This window comes from Chenopodium album, chromosome 5 (genome assembly GCF_948465745.1).
Source record: "Chenopodium album chromosome 5, dcCheAlbu1.1, whole genome shotgun sequence".
Taxonomy (NCBI): Eukaryota; Viridiplantae; Streptophyta; class Magnoliopsida; order Caryophyllales; family Amaranthaceae; genus Chenopodium; species Chenopodium album.
This window is the reverse complement of record NC_137838.1, coordinates 71,360,712-71,381,605: the sequence shown is the minus strand read 5'-3', so window position 1 is coordinate 71,381,605 and position 20,894 is coordinate 71,360,712. Positions and strand designations below refer to the sequence as shown.

Genomic DNA, 20,894 nt, shown 5'->3' with positions numbered 1-20,894 from the left:
CCACCACTTTCACCACCACGAAGACCACCACATGCAACACTGACTTTTCCACCACCACCACGAACACATGCGTGAGCAAGGTTAGGGTTTACTCCAAAATTATTCGAGGTTTAATCGATTTTAATCGGTTTCCTTTTTTTTTTCTGGGTTTTTGTTTTATTCGATTTTTAAATCGATTTTTTTTTTATGTTAATCGATTTTAATTCTTTTTTTTTTTTTTTATATTCTAGGTTTTTTTTTAATCGATGTTTTTTTATGTTGATCGATTTTATTTCGTCTTTTTTTTTAATTTTCTGGATTTTTGTTTTAATCGATTTTTTAATCGGTTTTTTTATTTTAATCGATTTTAATTCGTTTTTTTTATTTTTTGGGTTTTTTTTTATTTTAATTGATTTTTTTTTTAATTTAATCGATTTTATTTCGTTTTTGTTTTTTATTTTCTGGGTTTTTGTTTTAATCAATTTTAATTCGTTTTTTTTTTTATTATTATTTTCTAGGTTTTTTTATTTTACTTGATTTTTTTTCTTAGATTTTAATTCGTTTTTGTTTTTTATTTTTTGGGTTATTTTAATTCGGAGCGTGGTCTATTTTCTTTTTTTTTAATTGATTTTTTTTCGATTTTTTTTATTTTCTGGGTGTTTAACTGTTTTTTTTTAAAAAAAAAATTCTGGGTGTTTACTGTAATTTCTTTTAATCGATTTTTTTTGTTTTAATTGGTGCAGGTATATTGATGCAAGAATCAAGATGCAATTATATTGATTTAGATGTTGTATGGGGTTACTTTTTATTGTGATGTTGTAAATTTTTTTTTTATTTATGTTGTAATTTTTTTTTATTTATATGTTGTAATTGATCTATTTTATTGATCTATATTGTAAATTTTTTTTGATTATATAATGTAAAGATTTGATTATATTGATTGATATTCGATTTACATTTTGTGTTCTTATTTATTTTAGTTTATTTAATTTTTAAGTGAAAAAAAAATTTGGGGTCATTTTTGGCACCAGTTAACCGGTGCCAATAACCATTGTTGCCACCGGTTTGAACCGGTGGCTTTTCATCCAAGTAATTGGCACCGGTTCAAAACCGGTGACATTGAGGGGTTTTGAACCGGTGCCAATTTGATTTTTTCACCTAGTGTATGTTAGAGTTAGGATTTTGGGCTTGACATAAACTCCTATTTAGAGATGTAATTTATAAGTAAGATTCATGCCTAGGGTTGCAATTGAGTCACAATTAACTTTGGCACATTTTCAACTTTAATTGTTTTAGCTTTTTTAATAGTAAAAAATGACTAAAAATGCTTCATTTTGCGTGCAAGAAAATGCTTAAGTTTGTGTACATCGCTTTTTAAGCTGCAAAAATTGCTTGGTAAAAATTTTGAGAGTTATTTTGGTTCCTAAAGATCAAATTTGATGTCATAATCGGCAAAAAAAAAAAAAAAAAAAAAAAAGCCTTTATTATTTTGCGTCCTTAAAAAATGCCTTGATTAATTAGTTTGACTACAACATTAAGTTTAATTGTTTAAGCAACATGGTTGTAATGACATCTTTCATAGTTTCATAGAAGAAAGTATCAACCCAATTTACCACTTGACTACCAATAAGCTAAGCTTCGTCTAGTGGTAAGATTGTCACCTTCCAACCTTGAGGTTGACCTTGAGGTTGGGAGTTCAATCTCCACTAGAGACACTTTGAGGGTGGGAATCTCTTATCCTTCACCCTGATTCTCAAAGTGTCTGACTCGCAAGACAAAAAAAAACCGTGAGGGTTGAGGTACGGTCATAGTCTTTCTCCTTACCTTTATAAAATTTATTTTCAAAAAAAAAAAAAAAAAAAATTACCACTTGACTTCTTCGAAATAAGAATTTGATTACTTTACCGATTGCTAAGTTCATTAATATAGGGCTTATGTGTTTCACAAGCACACAGGACTATTATTGGAGGGCATTTTGGGATTTTTATTAGTTTTTTTTCCTCTCCCTTAATGGTGCAGTGGTACATTTAATGCATCATTATGCATGTATTATAAATATAGTGGTACTTTTTGCCATCAAATTTTGTACCATTTTTTTCTCATGTTTCCATTATTTACAAAATTGTCATTCTCTTTGATTCATTGGCACATAGTCCTATGTGCTTGGGAGTCTTTTTGTTGATCATTATTGGACACTAAATTGAAGATTATATCTACTGTACATGTATATTAACCAGACAATAATTTTATATTATACTTCTATAAATTTCAACTACTTAATATCAATTATCAAAGTTAATATTTTGATCGACCAACGGAGTATAACTGTATAAGTATTGATTAAATTAAACTAGTAAATATATAGACTTTAAATAGTTGTACCAAATGTAAATATTAGTAAAATCAATCCCCAAAATAGGAGGATAAACTCATAGTTATTCAGAAATCAGAATCAATGGAAACGAATAACAAATGTGGTACAAATAATCTGAAAAAAATTTACAAAAAATCCGAACAAACACTACTCCATAAATATTGGTAATAACAAGTACCAACCGAAGCCTTTACATAAATAATCGAAGTATCGAACCCAAAAAATAGACGAAAAAATGGGCTAGATAAATTTACTCTAGTGCTTGAAGACTAGAGAAAATACGGAGAATAGAAGAGAAACCCCAACAACGGCAGTAGAAGTAGTAAGAGAGAATCCTGCTCCGGTAGCGGCATCGGGGGCCGGTGCTGGTGCCATCTCTTGAGCATTAACGGCGGCGACGATAGCAAAGATGATGGCAACAAAGAAGGTAGATGAGTTAAAGCTGGCCATTTCAATAAGAATGTTATAAAGAAGTTACAAGAGTTTGTTTATGATTTTAGTTGAGTTTGAGTTGATGAATGAGTTATGAAAATATAAAGAGGTATTTATAAGAGTTAAGTGGGGTCAAAAGACAACGGCATAACGTTGTAAAAGGGTGGAAGGATATTTAGGGTGTAAGAACTAAGAACTAAGAACTAAGAAATGTGTTGGCAAAAGAGTTGGTGGAAAAGGAAAGCACATGTATTTGTATTGTACAGTATAAGACAGTTGATTATAAACTGGCGCATTAATTTATGGGTTGGTGCGCCGGATAATGTGAAAGAAAGCATGGCATGTTTAACAAATGTAAAAATGTAAAATTACTACACGCCTTTTAACGTCTATGTCGATATAGTCGTTAACTTAAAGCGTTACATACGCGCTATTCTAATTGGCTTTCTTGGGATAGTCGTTATTGCATTCATTTCTTAGTTTGGTGGACTAGCTTAGAATTTTATTTTTATTTATTTTTTTATTTTTTTGACAACGAGCTTAGAAATTTAGAGGACTGCTTTTCTTACCTCTTGCTTCTTTTCTTTTTATTTTTTTTTTGGAAAATGCTATACATAGCCCTTAGGGTTACATATAAGCATTAAATTTACACTTGAAAATCGTAAAAAGTTAAGAAATCATGAAAATATAAACACTTATTACACTGATTTACGTATGTTTTTGTCATAAATTTTTAATTTTATACCATTTTCAAGAGTATATTTAATGCTTATATATAGCCCTTAGGGCTACATATAGCATTACCCTTTTTTTTTTAATTTTTTGTACTCCTTCAATCATAGGTGAATGAGACTTTTACACAAAGACGGACACAGAATTGAGTATAGATACATAATATGTTAGTTTAAATATGTAATATAGAATATAATAACCGCTAATTAAGTATTATAATAAAGAGTAAGAAGATAATATTGGTTTTTGTTACACTTGTACTCCCTCGAGGCCTCAATCATTTAGCAAAAATCGGTATAGGGATAGTATACAAGTTTTATTTTACGATTGGAGTACCGTATATCAAATATATAAATTTTGATTAAAATGAGTGTCATATTTTTTTTCTCATAAATTTTATGTCATACTATTGGAGGATATATTTTGGAGGATATATTTTGGATATATTTTGGGAAATTATTAGGATATATTTAGTTTCCATATTTTATGCTTAGTATATATTTTATGCCTAGCATAATATCTTTTTGATATCTTTGACTATTTCCTAATTCTATCGGATTTGGGAACGATGTATTATTTATTGGCCATGGCCATCATGATTGTAATTCAAGTGATTGAGTTTATTCAATTTATCAAATTCTCTCTATATTTTAGCATGGTATCAAGAGCAGGTTAAAATTTCTTGTTTTTTTTTTCCAAACTCATAATATGGTCGGGGATGATGAAACATCTCCTATGTCACCCCCTCTCACACGTGTGGTTTCTGGAGTCCAGGGGGGAAATATTCAGTCCATAGTGTTTCAAATGCAATTACGGGATTGCTTGGTAATGTTAATGTTCCCGATAATCGTTTGAATGGAAAATTTGATGCTACCTCTTGGATTATTGACACAGGGGCAACTCATCATGTAACCGGAGACAAATCTTGGTTGTTTGATATGCAGTGTCTAGAGTGTCCTGTTGGTCTTCCCAATGGTGACACCGTATTGGCTTCTTTAATTGGTTCTGTTCGTTTGTCGGACAAGTTTATTCTAACCGGGGTTCTTTATGTTCCTAATTTGAGTTGCAATTTGCTTTCTGTGTCACAAATTATCGATGAGCTTAATTGTACTGTCCAATTTAACCCTTATATGTGTGTTGTACAGGATCAAACGAAGGAGCTGATTGGAACGGGAGTTAGGAGAGACGGATTATTCTATTTTAGCAATTCAGATTCGGTGAATCACGTTGATGTGGGTGAAGCAAGGAAGACCTTGGAGTTGTGGCATCGTCGAATGGGTCATCCCTCAGAAAAAGTGGTTAAGTTATTTCCTCATGTTAGTGGCAATAAACATAATCTTTCTAAAGGGTGTGAGGTATGTATGCGTGCTAAACATCCTAGAGATAAATTTCCTTTGAGTGATAGTAGAGCTTCTAGGATTTTTGAGAAAATACATTGTGATTTGTGGGGTCCGTATCGACATGTTTCTTCGTGTGGAGCTCGTTATTTTTTAACTATTGTTGATGATTATTCCCGAGCTGTTTGGATTTACTTATTGGTTAATAAAACTGAGGTTTTTCGAATGTTTTTAGCATTTGTTGCTATGGTTGATAGACAATTTTCTCAAACCATTAAGGTTGTGCAAAGTGACAATAGCACTGAATTTAATTGTTTGCACGATTATTTTAGTGCTACTGGAATTATTTTTCAAACCTCTTGTGTGGGGACTCCACAATAGAATGGGAGAGTTGAGAGAAAACACAAACACATTCTTGAAGTTGGGAGAGCTTTAAGGTTTCAAGCCAATTTGCCTATTTATTTTTGGGGGGAATGTGTTCTTGCTGCTGCTCACCTAATTAATCGTACACCCACTCCCTTGTTACAAAATAAAACTCCATTTGAAATTTTGTTCCATAAACCTCCCTTATTCGATGTCCTTCGTACTTTTGGATGTTTGTGCTTTGCTCATAATCAGAAAACAAATGGGGACAAATTTGCAAGTCGAAGTAGGAAATGTATTTTTGTGGGATATCCCTTTGGGAAGAAAGGATGGAGATTGTATGACCTTGAGTCAAAAGTTTTTTTTGTGTCACGTGATGTGAAATTTGTTGAGGAAGTGTTTCCTTTTTGTAGTTCGGAAGTTGTGAATATAGAGTCCACGAATTTTGATCAAAATAATGATGTTCATACGGATTTCATGGAGTATGAGGTGTTTGATGATAATGAGGTAGTTATGGGAGACGAGAGCATTTTACAGATCAATGAACAAGCTGCCACGAGTGTCAAAAATATTTTCCAACACACGCAGCAGCCCGAGACAGACCATGCCGCAGCCTACCCGCGGCAGCAGGGGCCATCCCGCAGGTAGGCCGCGGAGTCTGCTGCCCAGCAGCCTGTCTCCCCGCAGGAAGATGCCGCGGGCGCGGGCGGTAAAGACGCGGGCGCGGGAGGTGAGGTCGCGGGCGCGGGGTCGGCTTCCCAGCAGCAGCCCGTTAGTTCTGCCTTCCCCGATGGATTTTCATCGGGCGATGGGTCGAGTGACCACCGATCGAGTGTAGAACCCTTAGGTAGGGGGTTCCGTGAAAAAATTCCCAATGTTCGTCATCGTGATTATGTGACTCACTCAGTTTTTGCTAAAAATCCGTCTCCGTCCACTCCGTCTCCAATCCCTCCTTCAGGTACGCCTTACCCTCTAGCACACTATATAAATTGTGACATGTTTTCTGTGAATTATCGCAAATTTCTTGCAGCCGTTGTTTTGGGAAAGGATCCAAAATCCTTTAAAGAAGCAATGAAATCCGAAGGTTGGCGACGTTCTATGAAAGAAGAAATAAGGGCATTGGAAGATAATGGAACTTGGACATTGGAGCATCTTCCTCCCGGCAAGAAAGCACTAGGTTGTCAATGGGTGTATAAGACGAAATTTTTGTCTAATGGTGATATTGAACGTCTCAAGTCACGTTTGGTTGTTTTTGGTAATCATCAAAGAGAAGGTATTGATTATGGTGAGACCTTTGCTCCGGTTGCAAAAATGACTACTGTTCGCGCTTTTCTTGCTATAGCAGTTTCAAAAAACTGGGAGATTCAACAGATGGATGTTCATAATGCTTTCTTACATGGTGATCTTGAAGAAGAGGTGTACATGAAATTACCTCCAGGTTTTGAGAGCTCGGATTCGAGTTTGGTGTGTCATTTGAGAAAGTCTTTGTATGGGTTGAAACAAGCTCCGAGATGTTGGTTTGCAAAGCTCACTACAGCTTTGAAAGGGTACGGTTTTATTCAATCTTACTCTGATTATTCTCTTTTCACATACACTAAAGGCAATGTTCAGATTAATGTCTTAGTTTATGTTGATAATCTTATTATTTCTGGGAATGATTCCGCTGCATTAACTATGTTCAAAGCTTATCTTGGTGATTGTTTCAAGATGAAGGACCTTGGTCCTTTGAAATATTTTTTGGGCATTGAAGTTGCTCGTAGTAAATCAGGTTTGTTTTTGTGTCAACGAAAGTACACCTTGGATATTGTTTCTGAAGTAGGGCTATTGGGTGCGAAACCAAGTGGTTTTCCGATTGAGCAGAACCACAAGCTTAGTCTTGCTAGTGGTGAGTTACTTGAGGATCCTGAGTCTTATCGTAGACTAGTAGGGCGGTTGATTTATCTCTCGATGACTAGACCAGATTTGGCATATTCGGTTCATATTCTTTCTCAGTTTATGCACGAACCTCGGATTGAGCATTGGGAAGCAGCTCTCAGGGTGGTTCGTTATTTAAAGGGTACTCCAGGACAGGGTATTTTGTTAAGTGCAGATAGTGACCTGACTTTGCAGGGTTGGTGTGATTCAGGTTGGGCGGCGTGTCCTCTTACCCGTCGTTCGTTGACTGGTTGGCTAGTTTTTCTTGGTAAATCTCCTATTTCGTGGAAAACCAAGAAGCAACCCACGGTATATTTCTATTCTTCTGAGGCTGAGTATCGGTGCATGGCTTCAACCACACATGAGTTGAAATGGTTGAAGGGATTGCTTTTGAGTTTGGGTGTCCAACACCCTAAGGCGATCAAGTTGTTTTGTGATAATCAATCTGCTTTACATATAGCTCAAAATCCAGTTTTTCATGAACGTACAAAACACATTGAGATTGATTGTCACATTGTTCGTGATGCTATTACAGAGGGCTTAATTGCTCCTTCCTATGTCTCCACTAAGGAGCAACTTGCAGATATTTTCACTAAGGCGCTAGGGAAGTCTCAGTTTGATCACCTTCTTTCCAAGTTGGGCATTTACAATCCCCATGCTCCAACTTGAGGGGGGGTATTGGAGGATATATTTTGGAGGATATATTTTGGGAAATTATTAGGATATATTTAGTTTCCATATTTTATGATTAGTATATATTTTATGCCTAGCATAATATCTTTTTGATATCTTTGACTATTTCCTAATTCTATCGGGTTTGGGAACGATGTATTATTTATTGGCCATGACCATCATGATTGTAATTCAAGTGATTGAGTTTATTCAATTTATCAAATTCTCTCTATATTTTAGCACATACAGAGTAGTAAATTTGAATACATTAATGGTCATTATTATTATTATTTAGCTTATATGTTAGCTAATTTATTTTACAAAGTATTTTAAAAGAAATGGAGGAAGTAAGAACTTAAAAATTATCATAATACTACGTAATTAAAAGGGATATTTATTAGGAAAAATTGTTTCAAAAAAAATTTATTAGGAAAAATTGCCCTAAATAATCCGACCTTTGTCTTATCCGCCCAAAATAATCCCACATATCGATTATTTTTTAATAATCCGACCTTTATACCTCTTCCGCTTTAAATGGTCCCAACCGGTCATCTAATTTGTTATTAAAAGTTACTAGACACGTGTCAGTTTAGGATTGGTCAAAAAAATAAAATTAAAAAAAAAAATCAAAAACAGAAAAAAAAAACAACAAAATCCCAAACCCAGAATCCGACGTCACCCAGCCACCAGCCCTCTACCTATTTCCGATCACCATCTCCCTTCCCCATCCTAATTCCGGCCACTCCCTCCCCCTCCCTGTTTTTGGGCCACCCGAACCCAAAACCAGCCCGCAAACTACCAAAGCAAGCACCAACTCGCAAACCACCAAAGCAGCGCTATTGCTACTCCATCGCAAACGCGCCACAGAGGCCACAAACCCGCAACATCACAACCACTCACCCTGCAGCAAATACCAAACGAACCCTCCACCACAGTTAGTCGCCACCACCCACAAACCAACAACCGTCAGCGGACTTCACTAGAGCAGCCGCTTTCGACGCCCACAAATCAGCCCCAAAATCAAATATTAAACCCCTCACAACCGCCATTCCTAAGGGAGAGGGACAATTTCGGTGGGTGGGCTGGGTAGAGGAGGTGGTTTCGGTGGATGGGCTGGGTAGGGGAGATGGTTTCGGTGGTGGGTGTGCCGGAAAAAAAAAATTGAAGGCGACATCAACAGAGTAGTGCAACTCGATCAACTTCAACAAAGTGCGAATTTCCAATCGTAACGTTCGTGTTACTGCCGTTACGATTGCGGGAGGGTGTTAGGAATATAGGAAAATATATTATTGTGATATATTTTCCATATAGATCTGATGATATTATATTTAAGATAATAATATATCTTAGTGATGTTTTAAGATAGATTTATGGAGGTTTATATGATAGAGTTTATATTGTGTAGGTTATCTTTTGTAGGCTATAAATAATAGCCAAGATCATCAATACAATTGAAGCTATTCTCTCATAAATAATTTGTCATAGTGGTCGTTGTTTTTTTTTTTTCAATGATTTTTTTTTTGAATAGTTTTTTCAATGATTTTTGTTTTAATTATTTTATCTTTTTTTTTAGACTAATTAAATGGTGGTACGTTTGCAAATAGTTCAAAGTCACCAATGGTAACTTGTTTAGCCGGTTTCAAGTTACTTGGGACTATTGGGAGCGGAAGAGGTATATAGGTCGGATTATTAAAAAATAATCAATACGTGGGATTATTTTGGGTGAATGAGACAAAGATCGGATTATTTAGGACAATTTTTCCTATTTACTCCGTATTATTTATGGGTCATTTTACGAGTAGAGGAAGAAGGAACACGGTGAATAAGAACGGATGTCTGGAAAATTGATGATTTTTTCTTCCAATTCTCAAATTGTAAATTAAACCTTTCACGCCTGCTAATCAAACACAACTTTTTTTTCAATTTTTTTTTTTTTTTTTTGATGTAACACAACTTCATTCTAAATATGTAGTATATAAATTAGAACTTTTTAATTGTTAAAATATAGGTCGCCTTCTCTCACTTCATAATCGTTTCACGCACTAATAAATTTGTTGTAACATGTCATCAAACACGACACGTTCAATTAATCTACTTACAATAATTAATCTACTTGCAATTATGGGTATAATTCGGCCATAGATTTGATTCTCGGCCACCAAATATATTTCATCCTCAGAATACATGAGCATCAAACATCATTATTTGCATTTGTCAATCTGACAGTTAAATGCCATAAGTTTTGCCAGAATATCATTAGCAGGTACATGGAATCCTAGTCGAAGATCATTGCATTTATGACAGATTATTTAGAATTTTTAAATATTTCTGCCAACAACCATCTTTTTTGCTTTTCGATTAAAAAACCAAACACATTTAATAACAACAAAATTATCAAAAACCACCTAATATATTTATTTGTTAATGTAACAACTAGATTCCTATTATTGAATCCCAATTATTATTATTTTTTTTTTCAAGCTAGCTTGAACAAACTTGGAATCCCTGATCTAGCTTTTGTTCGAACCTAGCCGATAAACATGAACGCTTGTATTTCAAATTCGAACCAAATTGAATTTTCTAATTAGAATCTGAACTGAGCTTATATCAAAGAATCAAGACTTTTAAATACCTTTTGAAAATGAGTTTATATACACGAAATTCATTTATGACAATATTAGACCATGCTTAGCCCTAGCTACCCTTTACTTGGATATGTTAGCTATTTTTTCTTATTAAGTCAAATGTCATACTCCCTCTGTCTCCAATTATTTACCCCAAACCATAAATCTACTTTATTAAGGTTTTGGGCAAAAATGATGCACATGGGTTGACACAAATATCAATGAGGAGAGAGATAGAGAGAGTACAAGTGGGAAAACAAGCCAAAAATAGTATGGAGCAATCTTTTGGAGACACCTTAAAAAAGAAAGTAGAGCAAATAATTAGGGACAGAGGGAGTATATTGCTATAAATGTATTGGTATATACTTGTACATTTGTACAATATACTCGAGTGTACTCAATTGTCAATTTGTTCAGCTTAACTTTGCTAAAATATTTAAAGGTTACTACAAAATAATAATACATAAATTATATTTGATAAATTGTTATGCGAATAGAGTGGATCGAAATTGTTATGGCATATAGCTCATATATTATTATACTTTTCAGGTGAAAAGAAATAAACAAGAGCCTTCTTAGCTCAGTGGTAGAGCGCGTGGCTTTTAACCACGTGGTCGTGGGTTCGATCCCCACAGACGGCGTTTATGTTTAATTTTTAATTTTATCAATTTCCCAATTATAAGGATGAAGAAATCAAAATTGAGTAATTATCTTTTTGGTCAAATTTTTAATTTTAAAAATTAATTGATGGGAAGCAATTCTCCAAATATAAATGATCAAATGAAACAATTGACAAAAGTTATGAAACAAACCAAAGAATGATTTTATTCAGAATTGATACCAACGAATAACAAATGTGGTACAAATACGTAGTATAAATAATAACACACTCCAAAAAAATTAATTACAATACATCTCTTAATGCTTGAAGATCAAAGAGAAAACTGAGAAGAGTAGAGACACTCCAACAACGGCAGTAGAAGTAGAAAGAGAGAATCCGGTTCCGGTAGCGGCATCGGGGGCCGGTGCTGGTGCCATCTCTTGAGCATTAATCGACGCAACGATGGCGAAGATGATTGCAACAAAGAATGTAGAAGAGTTCATTGCCTTGGCCATTTGATTTGAGAGAATATGTGTAAATTAACAAGTAAAAGTGTATGAAAGAAAGAAAATATTCTTTACTTGTACTTGTTGTGTTTAGAGTTTGAGATTTGAAAGATGAAGAAATAATAAGAACGTTAAAGAGTATTTATAGGGGAAATGGGAGTGTGTGGGGTCTTTTTCTGACAGACTACAAGCCAGTGAGATAGTGACACGTAGTGGAGAAAGGAAAAGAAAGGAAGATTTAGAGTATCAGGAAATAATAATTGGTTAGCTTATGATTTAGTCTGTTGTGAAATACATGGGGTGTGAGTGTGTGACAGTCAATAATGTTCTGGAAAAATGTCATCAAAAAATAAAAAATAAAGATAGAAATGTAATGGAAAAATGTCATGAAAATACAAAAAAATTAACGGAAATGTTGAGGAAGAAATTAAAAAATTAGGATTAAAGTTGAGGCAAAAGTGGGCGGCGTGTATTAGTAATGATGGAAGCATGTTGTAAAATGGCCCACATGTAAGATGTAATGACAAAAGCGTTACTCAAACGGCTATTAAGAAACGGTCGTTGAACCGCGTAAGACCAGCTGCTGAGATTGTGTAATGTGTATTGGTTAGGTTTGAATGTGTAATGGCTTAGGTGGGCTAATTCATGAAACGAGGACCCCTTTTGGCATTTTCCTTTTTTATCGTGTTTACATGTTTCTCATTATTGTGTTCACATCCTCGCCGAAATCTTGTAATCGTAAACATACAAAACGATTTGAGGCCACCCCATGTGGCCGGACCAAGTAACCTTTGTAATACTGATCGAGTTACCCTTAATATGAATTTAGTAACGAGTAAATATAAAATGTGGGTACTAAACTTTGGCCAAAGTTGCAGATTGGGTACTCAACTTTGCTTTGTTGCAAGTTGGGTACTAAACTTGGGTACTGCCTGAATTTTGACCTTTAACAACAGGTTACCAAGCATTAATGAGTTTGTTTTTTTTTATTTATTTATTTATTTATTTATTTTTATTTTTAAAACCTTCAATTAAATTAATTAACCAAAAAATTCATCTTTCCCCATATTTTCTCTCTCCCAACCTCTTTTAGCTCCCGTTTGAAAAAAGAAAAAAAAAAAAAAACCTCTTTTAGCTCTTCTTTCTTTCTCTCAAGTCTCAACCTTTAAGAAATTAATTCAAGGCGGGTTTCGTCGAATTTGTGGGGGGTTTCATGGCTTGGGTTTTGTAAGGTTGGTTGGAATTACGAGGACATTTTCGCGAGGGTGTTAGCCTATAGGTTTCGTGAGGGTGGTGGCCTGGGTTTGTGATGGTGGTCGGATTTTTTAGGGCTTTCATGGGGGTGGTTGAATTCGTGGGTTTTTCATGAGGGTGATTGGATCTATGGGCGTGGGTCTCATGGAGATGGAAATTTCATGGGAGTGTGGATGCGGTGTGGGTGCCTAGGTGGTTGTGCGATGGTGGGTTGGGTGGTGGTCAGATTTTTCCAGCAATTTCCTGCTTAATTTAATTGTTTTTTTTACTGTGAAGGATGGTTTTTTTTTGTTATGTTTCAAAAAAAAAAAAAAAAAAAAGGATGGCTTTGTTATGAATTATTGTTTAGTTTAGTTACTATGAATTGTTGTTTTATTATTAATTATTGTTTAGTTGCATGTTGGATATTCATGTGCTTGTGACTGTTGTAGATGATGAATTTGACAACTTTGATATGGATTTTGTTTAGTTTGATTATATTTTTGATTCTAGATCAGAGATCATCATTATGTTTGTTGTACTGATTTTAGGAGAATTTGGTCAAATGGTGATCTGGGTTATTAGTTGTTGAATTCGAATGTTCAATTATCAATAAATTACAGCTAAAATGTAGTTTAATGTGTAAGTTCCACTAAATTGATTATTATATATATAATAATAATAAAAAAAATATATATATTTGCTTGCAAATTACCTGTTGTAGCAAGTTACTCGCCGGAAAAGTAAACTTAGGCAGGTATGAGTACCCAATTTTCCACAAGCCAAAGTTGAGTACCCAATCTGCAACTTTGGCCAAAGTTTAGTACCCACTTTTTATATTTACTCATCTAGTAACCCCTATAACACCGATTAAATAACTCCCCATGTAACCCCTTTAATACTAACAAAATAACCCCTCATAGTGGACTTATCTTACAGTTTGTCCAGCCACATATAAAAGTTTGTGTGTAAATATGTGTAACATTACTGATTTATTTATTTTTTTTAACACTAGTAGAAAAATACAAAAAAGCAACCCCCAAATGCTACCGGTTCAAGCCAAATCGGTGGAAAAAATCGACCTAAAAATGGGCGGGTTTTTAGACAAAGGGAAATGGCACCGGTTAAGCTCAAACCGGTGCCAATCCTTACAAAAAAAAACCGGCCTTTTTTTAATTTTTAAATTCCATTTATACCACTCAATCCCTATTTCACTCACTTTCTCACTAATAAATTTCGCCGCTCTCTCATTCTCTCTCTCATCCCTTTCTCTTTCATCTGCTCTCATTCTCAACTCCTCTTTCTCTCGTTCTCTTTCAATCCCTTTCTCGTTTGCTTGATTTTTCTGGGTTTATTCGAATCGTTTCTGGGTTTGTTCGAATTTTTTTTATGGGTTTAACCCACCACAAACACATGCATGAATAAGGTTAGGGTATAATTTCTCAAAAATTTTCTGGGTTTGTTCGAATTTTTTTGTAGGTTTATTCGAATCGTTTCTGGGTTTGTTCGAATCGTTTATGGGTTTGTTCGAATTTTTTATGGGTTTAATCCACCACAAACACATGCATGAGCAAGGTTAGGGTATAATTTCTTGATTTTAATTCGATTTTTTATTTTATTTTATGGGTTTTTAACTGATTTTCGAATGTTGTTTTTATTTTAATCGATTTTAATTTTATTTATTTAAGTGATTTTCGATTTTCAGGTTTGGTTAATCGATCTTTGAACTTATTTTAATTCGATTTTTTTTAATTTATGGGTTTTTAACTTATTTTAATCGTTTTAGCCCATTTTAATCGATTTTTTTTTATTCGATTTAAATTCGATTTTTCTTTTCTTTTTTTTCTTCTTCTGATTTTCGATTTTGGTTTTTTTTAATCGATTTTTTTTTCTTGGTTTTTTTATTTTCGATTTTCTTTTTAATTGATTTTCTGGGTTCAATTCTTTTTAACTAATGTTCTGGTTTTTTTTTTCTTTTCAATTGATTTTCTTTTTTCTTTTTCGATTTTCTGGTTTTTTTTTTAAATTTTTTTCGCAGCTTAATTAAATCATTTTAATCGATTTATTTTGATTGTTTTAATTGGTGCAGGTACATGGATTTAAATCTTAAATCGAAGAATCAAGATGCAAGTATATTGATTTAGATGTTGTATGTGTTTTTTTTTTATTGTGATGTTGTAATTTTTTTTTTATTTATATTGTAATTTTTTTTTTGATTTATATGTTGTAATTTTTTATTTTTGATTTATATGTTGTAATTTTTTTATTGATCTATACTGTAAATTTTTTTTGATTATATATATATTGAACAGATTTGATTATATTGATTGTGATGTTCGATTTATATTTTGTATTCTCATTTAATTTTAGTTTATTTAATTTTTAAGTAAAAAAAAAATATAATAATTTTTTGGCACTTTGGTGCCAAAAACAATGAATTAAATTTTTTTGGGAATTTTTGGCACCGGTTACAATTCCGAGTTTTGACACCGGTTTGAACCGATGCCTTTTTAAACCACTTATTGGCACCCCCCCCAAATTGGCACCGGTTCAAACCGGTGGCATTAAGGGGTTTTGAACCGGTGCCAATTTTGTTTTTTCACCTAGTGTAAGGTAAGGAGAAAGATCCTGAATCGTACCTTAACTCTCACAGTTTTTTTAGTTCGATATTCGAGGGTTAAATACTTTGAGAGTGAGAGGGAAGGGTAAGGGTTTAAGGGATCCCCACCCTTAAAGTGTCTGTAATAGGGATTAAACTCTCAACCTCAAGGTTGAAAGGTGACAATCTTACTACTAAAAAATTTCAAGAAAATGTTTGTTAAAACGTATTGGGTTGAGCCAGGTTTCATAACCATATGGATCGTATTACAATAATTCTTATTTTGCCCCAAAGATAAAGTCCCACTTCAATTTTCCATGTCACGTAAGGAATCAACAAATTGCATCGGTCCTCCGTTGTACATTAATTTTTTGTACAATGTATCTAGACCTGGCAAACAGGTCATTCAGGTCGGGTTCGGGTCGGATCAATTCAGGTCGGGTCAAATTTGGGTCAGCAAATGTTCGGGTCGAGTGGGTCGATTTGGGTTTCGGGTCAAGTTCGGGTCGTGTCAATTCGGGTCGGGTCAAGTTTGGGTCGTGTCAATTCGGATCGGGTCTATTCGGGTCAGGTGAATTTTTAAGATCAATTTCGGGTCGGGTCAAATTCGGATCGAGCCAATTTGGGTCGGGTCTATTCGGGTCAAGTTTGTGTCGAGTCACCAAAATAAATTCACTTTAAAAAATTAGTTGGAAAAATAAAGTAAAATCGTTAAAAGAAAAATCATGAGTACTTATTACATAGGAAATAAAGAAGCCCTAAACTAAGGGTCTGTTCTCATTGACTGAACTGAGCTGAGCTGAAATGAATATTTTATAAGAGAAGGAAATTAGGAGTTGAACTTAACTGAGATGAGCTAAACTGAACTGAAAATAAACGTATGAGAACAGGCCCTAAGTAATTCACTATTTCACCCTATTCTCTTAGGATTCGGGTCGGGTCACTACGAGTCGGGTCGATTCGGGTCAATCAATTTGGGTTAGATTCGGGTCGGGTCACTTCGGGTTTCGGGTCATTTCGAGTCGGGTCAAGTTTGGGTTTCGGATCAATCGGGTCAGGTCACTTCGGGTCAGGTCATTCAGGTCGGGTCACTTTGGGTCATCGGGTCATGTTCGGGTCAACTCTATTTCAGGTCGGGTTCGGGTTGGGTCGAGTTAGTTCGAGTTCGAGTCATTTTCGGGTCAATGATTTCGGGTTACGGGTCGGGTCATTCGGGTCGGGTCAATCAGGTCAAGTCAGGATTGCCAGATCTAAATGTATCTATACTCCACAGTACTCCGTACTTGTTAGATGTGTCATTTTAATTTGGATTGAGCTCAATAAAGTCAAATCGGGTCTAATTTCAAATTTAAGTATGTTAAATTATATCCATGTGCGTTAATATCTAATTCGGATTTTTCCAGAATCAATACGATTAACTTTTGACATCTCTGCTCTATACTAGAACAATTGCTAACAAAATGGAGTAACATATCTCAATTATTTTTAAAGGGTAATTTTTTTTAAGGGTAATGTGGCTAATTGGTTACCTTTATACATTATGTCCTTTTTCATTATGTGCCTTGATACATTATGTCCTACACCTTTTCTTTCCTGTGTGTGATAGGGGGATTATTATGTTGTTTACTTTACCTTTATAAAACAAAAAATTATGTCCTACACCTTTAGTCTGGATTCGTGTTCAACCACTAGATTTTCACTATGACCTAAAGAGTTTCCAATGGTATTACTTTTTTTTTTTAATTTCTTTTTTATTACTTGCAACACTTCTTATTTTACATTCGTTAATATATTATTCTAAGCAACAATATCATTAATTATCAATAGATAAAAAAAAAAAAATTATATTAAAAAATTGATATTATGATATAATTTAAAGCGTAGTGTCAAAAAATAAATCAAAGTGAATTTAACAAGATTTCATATGACTATATACGTAGTATATTTATTTTACTATGGTCAAAATAGAGTAAGTGAAAAGAACATAAAAATGTTGCAAGTAAAATAAATTGGATGGAGTATATTGTTATGCATAAATTTAGGCAGTGTTTTCTTAGCTTGTCTTTATTGAATGTACTCCTAAATTTCAATACTGTATATCCACTCATTTTAGCAAAAGAAGTTCATGCCATATTAGACCTTGTTTAATTCACCTTATTTTTACTTATTTTAGAAAAAATAAGTTTAGATTATATCAAATCAGAAAATATAAATTCAGATCAGGCGTGGATACCTTGTATGGTACAAACGTTTCGCAGAAAGAACATAATATATACATGTTAAGAACATACAATTATGGTGAAAAGAACGTACTTTTAAAATATAATGAACATATACATAAATTAAAAAGAACATATTTTTACCATAAAAAAAGTGAAAAGAACATGCGCCCATGTTCTTAATTGTCTGTGTAATGTACTTTTATTTGTGATATAATGTTCATTGCTTATTGTAAAATGTTATTTGAATTTTGTCTTAAAATTATGATGGGTATATATAAGTAATGTTCATTACGTACATAGTATATATTATCATTTTTTTTTATTAATGTTATAGATGTTCTTTAGTATTAAAAGAAAAACAGAAAATTCTTTAAAAAACTGATATATGTTCTTTACAAAATAATTGTATATTCTTTACAAAACAGATACATGTTCTTTCCGCATTTTTTGTCTGTACCAAGCAAGGTACAGAGTGCTGTATCAGATCATCGTTTTATGTGTAGTTTTTTATCGCTAAATATCTTTAATTTTGTAATTAAAAAAATTGTGAAAAATTACATATTAAGAAAATACACATTATTACGAATCTAACAAGATCTTACTTGATACATTTTTTCCTTATTGATTATCGTACATTTAAGGTAAAAGTTTAGTCAAATTAGACAATCAGATCAGATAGGACCAGATCATATCCATCAGACTAGATTAGATCAATTCACATAAGTAAAAAAAGGTGAACCAAGCAAATCCTTAATTCAGATAATATAATTAAATTTAGGGGAAATTGAGATGCTCAAGTTTTAAATTTAGGGGAAATTGAGATGCTCAAGTTCAATTTTAGATTAACAATAGTAATAATAATTTTTTTTTTTTTAAAAAAAAATAGTTATCTCTTCAAAATATGGATAGAAGGCCCAATTTTGTAATTACATTGGACTCGATTATCTGGGCCGGGCCAAACTTCCATGAATTATTTCTCTGCCTACATGCTACATCACTACATGTTATATCGAAGGTGATATTAAATAATACTTCGTACTAGTTTGTTATAACAAGTGGGGGAGAACACAAGAGAAAGAAGCCCACAAATTAGTCTGAATCGTTATTCCATCCTAAAATCAATTGATAATAAGAGGAGTAACCCACTTGGGTTATAAACTTGTAGTCTTGTAGGCGTTGTAGTACACTGCTTTTATACGGAGCAAACAAAAAAGTCAAAGGACTACATTAAGCACCAAAAATCATTCCCAATTAACTACGTACAAGGGAGCCTTATTTTTCATGTAAACCAACATTTAGTATACAAAACATTAAAATGTCAATATAATGCCCACAAATTACTAGTAGAATACAAAGTAAGCTAATAAAATACAATAAAGACAAAGAATAATGTATATTGGACTAAAGTACGTGACCATAATAGGAACATATAGAAAAATTACGTAAAGAAACACACAAAGCCATAATCCAGTGACAAAAATACATTCAGTTTAACAAAAATGCAATCATAGAGATCAACACAGATGAGACCATCAATGTTCCAGAAACTGGCAATGTAACACCATCTCCAGCAACCGCGGCAGGCAGTGGGGAAAGCCCGGTTTCTTGACCTGTTACGGTCACAAAGTATAAGGCCACCATTACTAGAGCTAACATCATTGATCGAACTGTAGCTATTTGGCATGCCATTTCTTAAATTTAGAGAATATTTTGTCAAAATTCCCAAAAATATAAGAAAAACAATTGGAGATGGTAATGTAATAGAAATGAAGAACCCTTATATATATAGAACCTTAAGGTTTGGTACGTAACATTTATAAAATGACATTATAACATGTTAATCAAAGTAATTATTTACCTTAAAGTTTAAGGCTTGTGTTGTCACACACACCAAATAAAGTGAAGAAATCGACAGCAACATTTTATGTTGTGCACCAAACTTGATAAGCTACTACATAGTTGGTGTTTCCTTTTTATATGATTTTAATTTGCATTTCTTCTAAGTCAAGGAAAGCTTATACACAAGTGGTCTATCACCATCTCTCAAATCAGCCACACGGCGAAATTTTGTACTATGTATTTATTTTCCTATGTACGATATTTATATAAAAGTACTTATAATTCATCTAGTCGTTTAAAGAACAAAATGAGGGTGATACATACTTGGTATGTGATAATGTTGATCTAAGCTAATGAATTGAATATAAGTTATTGAACGTGTAACGTGTTGGAGTCACTTTCCTGAAAATTGTAGAAGTTCTTATAATTTGTTTAATTAGTTGTAAATATATATAGTTTGTTCTTTGATAAAATTACAAGATCGTGCCATTCAACCAATTAGATCTATAAGACTATAAGTACTCAGAATATCAGACGATGAATGCCATGCATGTGGAATTGTGAATGGTAAAGGTTTATTAGTAAGTTGTGAAAGTAGTGGAACATTCTTAATTTTTCTAAATTAAGTTGCTATTTTTTAGTAAGTTATGAAGTAAGTTGTGGGTTTGATGCTTTGTTTAGTCATATTTGTAAGTGGATTAATGGGCTACATTTCGATTTTGTTAGTTGCATTAAGCCTATATGTAGAGGCGGTTTCATTGTTATTGACTGAGTAAGAATGCAATATTATTTTCTTTAGTAAATTTTAGCAGTTTTATTTGCTTTCTTTTTTCCAACAGATCAGGCCACAACCATATGGTGTGCTTATGTTGATGCATATGCTATGGGACTATGGGTGCAAGTTATTGTCTTTGCTTTTTATTATCTTCACTTTATAATGCTTATGTTCATATGGGAAAAGCTGACCTAGATAGGGGATCGATGGATGATTAATGGTTGTTCCATAAATTTCAAGTCATAAGGGCAAATCATGATGAGAATCGATCTTAACATCTCTTAGAATCGAGAGAGAAGCTCTAACCACTTGATTTATCCCTCACTCTCAACTCAACTTTGTAGTTTAATCATAATTAAGGCCAACTGACACCCACCTACAATATGGAATAGTGTCTAAAATATTAATTTGCTTTTATGCCCTTTCTTCCCAATGTATAAATAACAAAAAAAAAACTATAATTTAAAGGAAAATTTGCAAATTGCAGCCATTTAAAGTTTGTATTTTGCAAATTGCAGCCATTTAATTTTTTTTTTTGCAAATTGCAGCCCAAAAGTTTGTATAAATTGTAAATTGCAGCCTGATTCAATTTTAAATCTTCGGTTAAGGTTTTAGGGGTCATTTTAGCCCTTAAGGACCCGAATTGAGCTCGGAATTAGCAAAAAAATAACGTATGTATCTCGTTTTGCGTA

The 20,894-nt window shown here is 33.5% G+C and overlaps 1 protein-coding gene and 1 non-coding gene across 2 annotated transcripts; both read left to right on the top strand.

The window, feature by feature from the left end:
* Positions 1–4,225: 4,225 nt before the first annotated feature.
* On the top strand, positions 4,226–13,257 carry LOC145633102 (uncharacterized). The gene is made up of 7 exons (XM_081685395.1): positions 4,226–4,342; positions 4,462–4,872; positions 5,473–5,776; positions 6,248–6,433; positions 6,629–6,681; positions 7,009–7,505; positions 13,182–13,257. The coding sequence occupies exons 1-7, from the start codon at positions 4,226–4,228 to the stop codon at positions 13,255–13,257; spliced, it is 1,644 nt and encodes a 547-aa protein (XP_081541521.1).
* On the top strand, positions 10,997–11,068 carry TRNAK-UUU (transfer RNA lysine (anticodon UUU)). The gene has a single exon. It is a non-coding gene; the product is annotated as a tRNA-Lys (tRNA).
* Positions 13,258–20,894: the final 7,637 nt, after the last annotated feature.

Coding starts and splice junctions, on each gene's coding strand:
- LOC145633102 (XM_081685395.1), top strand. CDS start 4,226: ATGGTCGGGGATGATGAAACATCTCCTATGTCACCCCCTCTCACACGT. Junction 4,343..4,461: donor TGCAATTACGGGATTGCTTG/GTAATGTTAATG, acceptor TTTGATATGCAG/TGTCTAGAGTGTCCTGTTGG. Junction 7,506..13,181: donor ACCACACATGAGTTGAAATG/GTTGAAGGGATT, acceptor ATTATTGTTTAG/TTGCATGTTGGATATTCATG.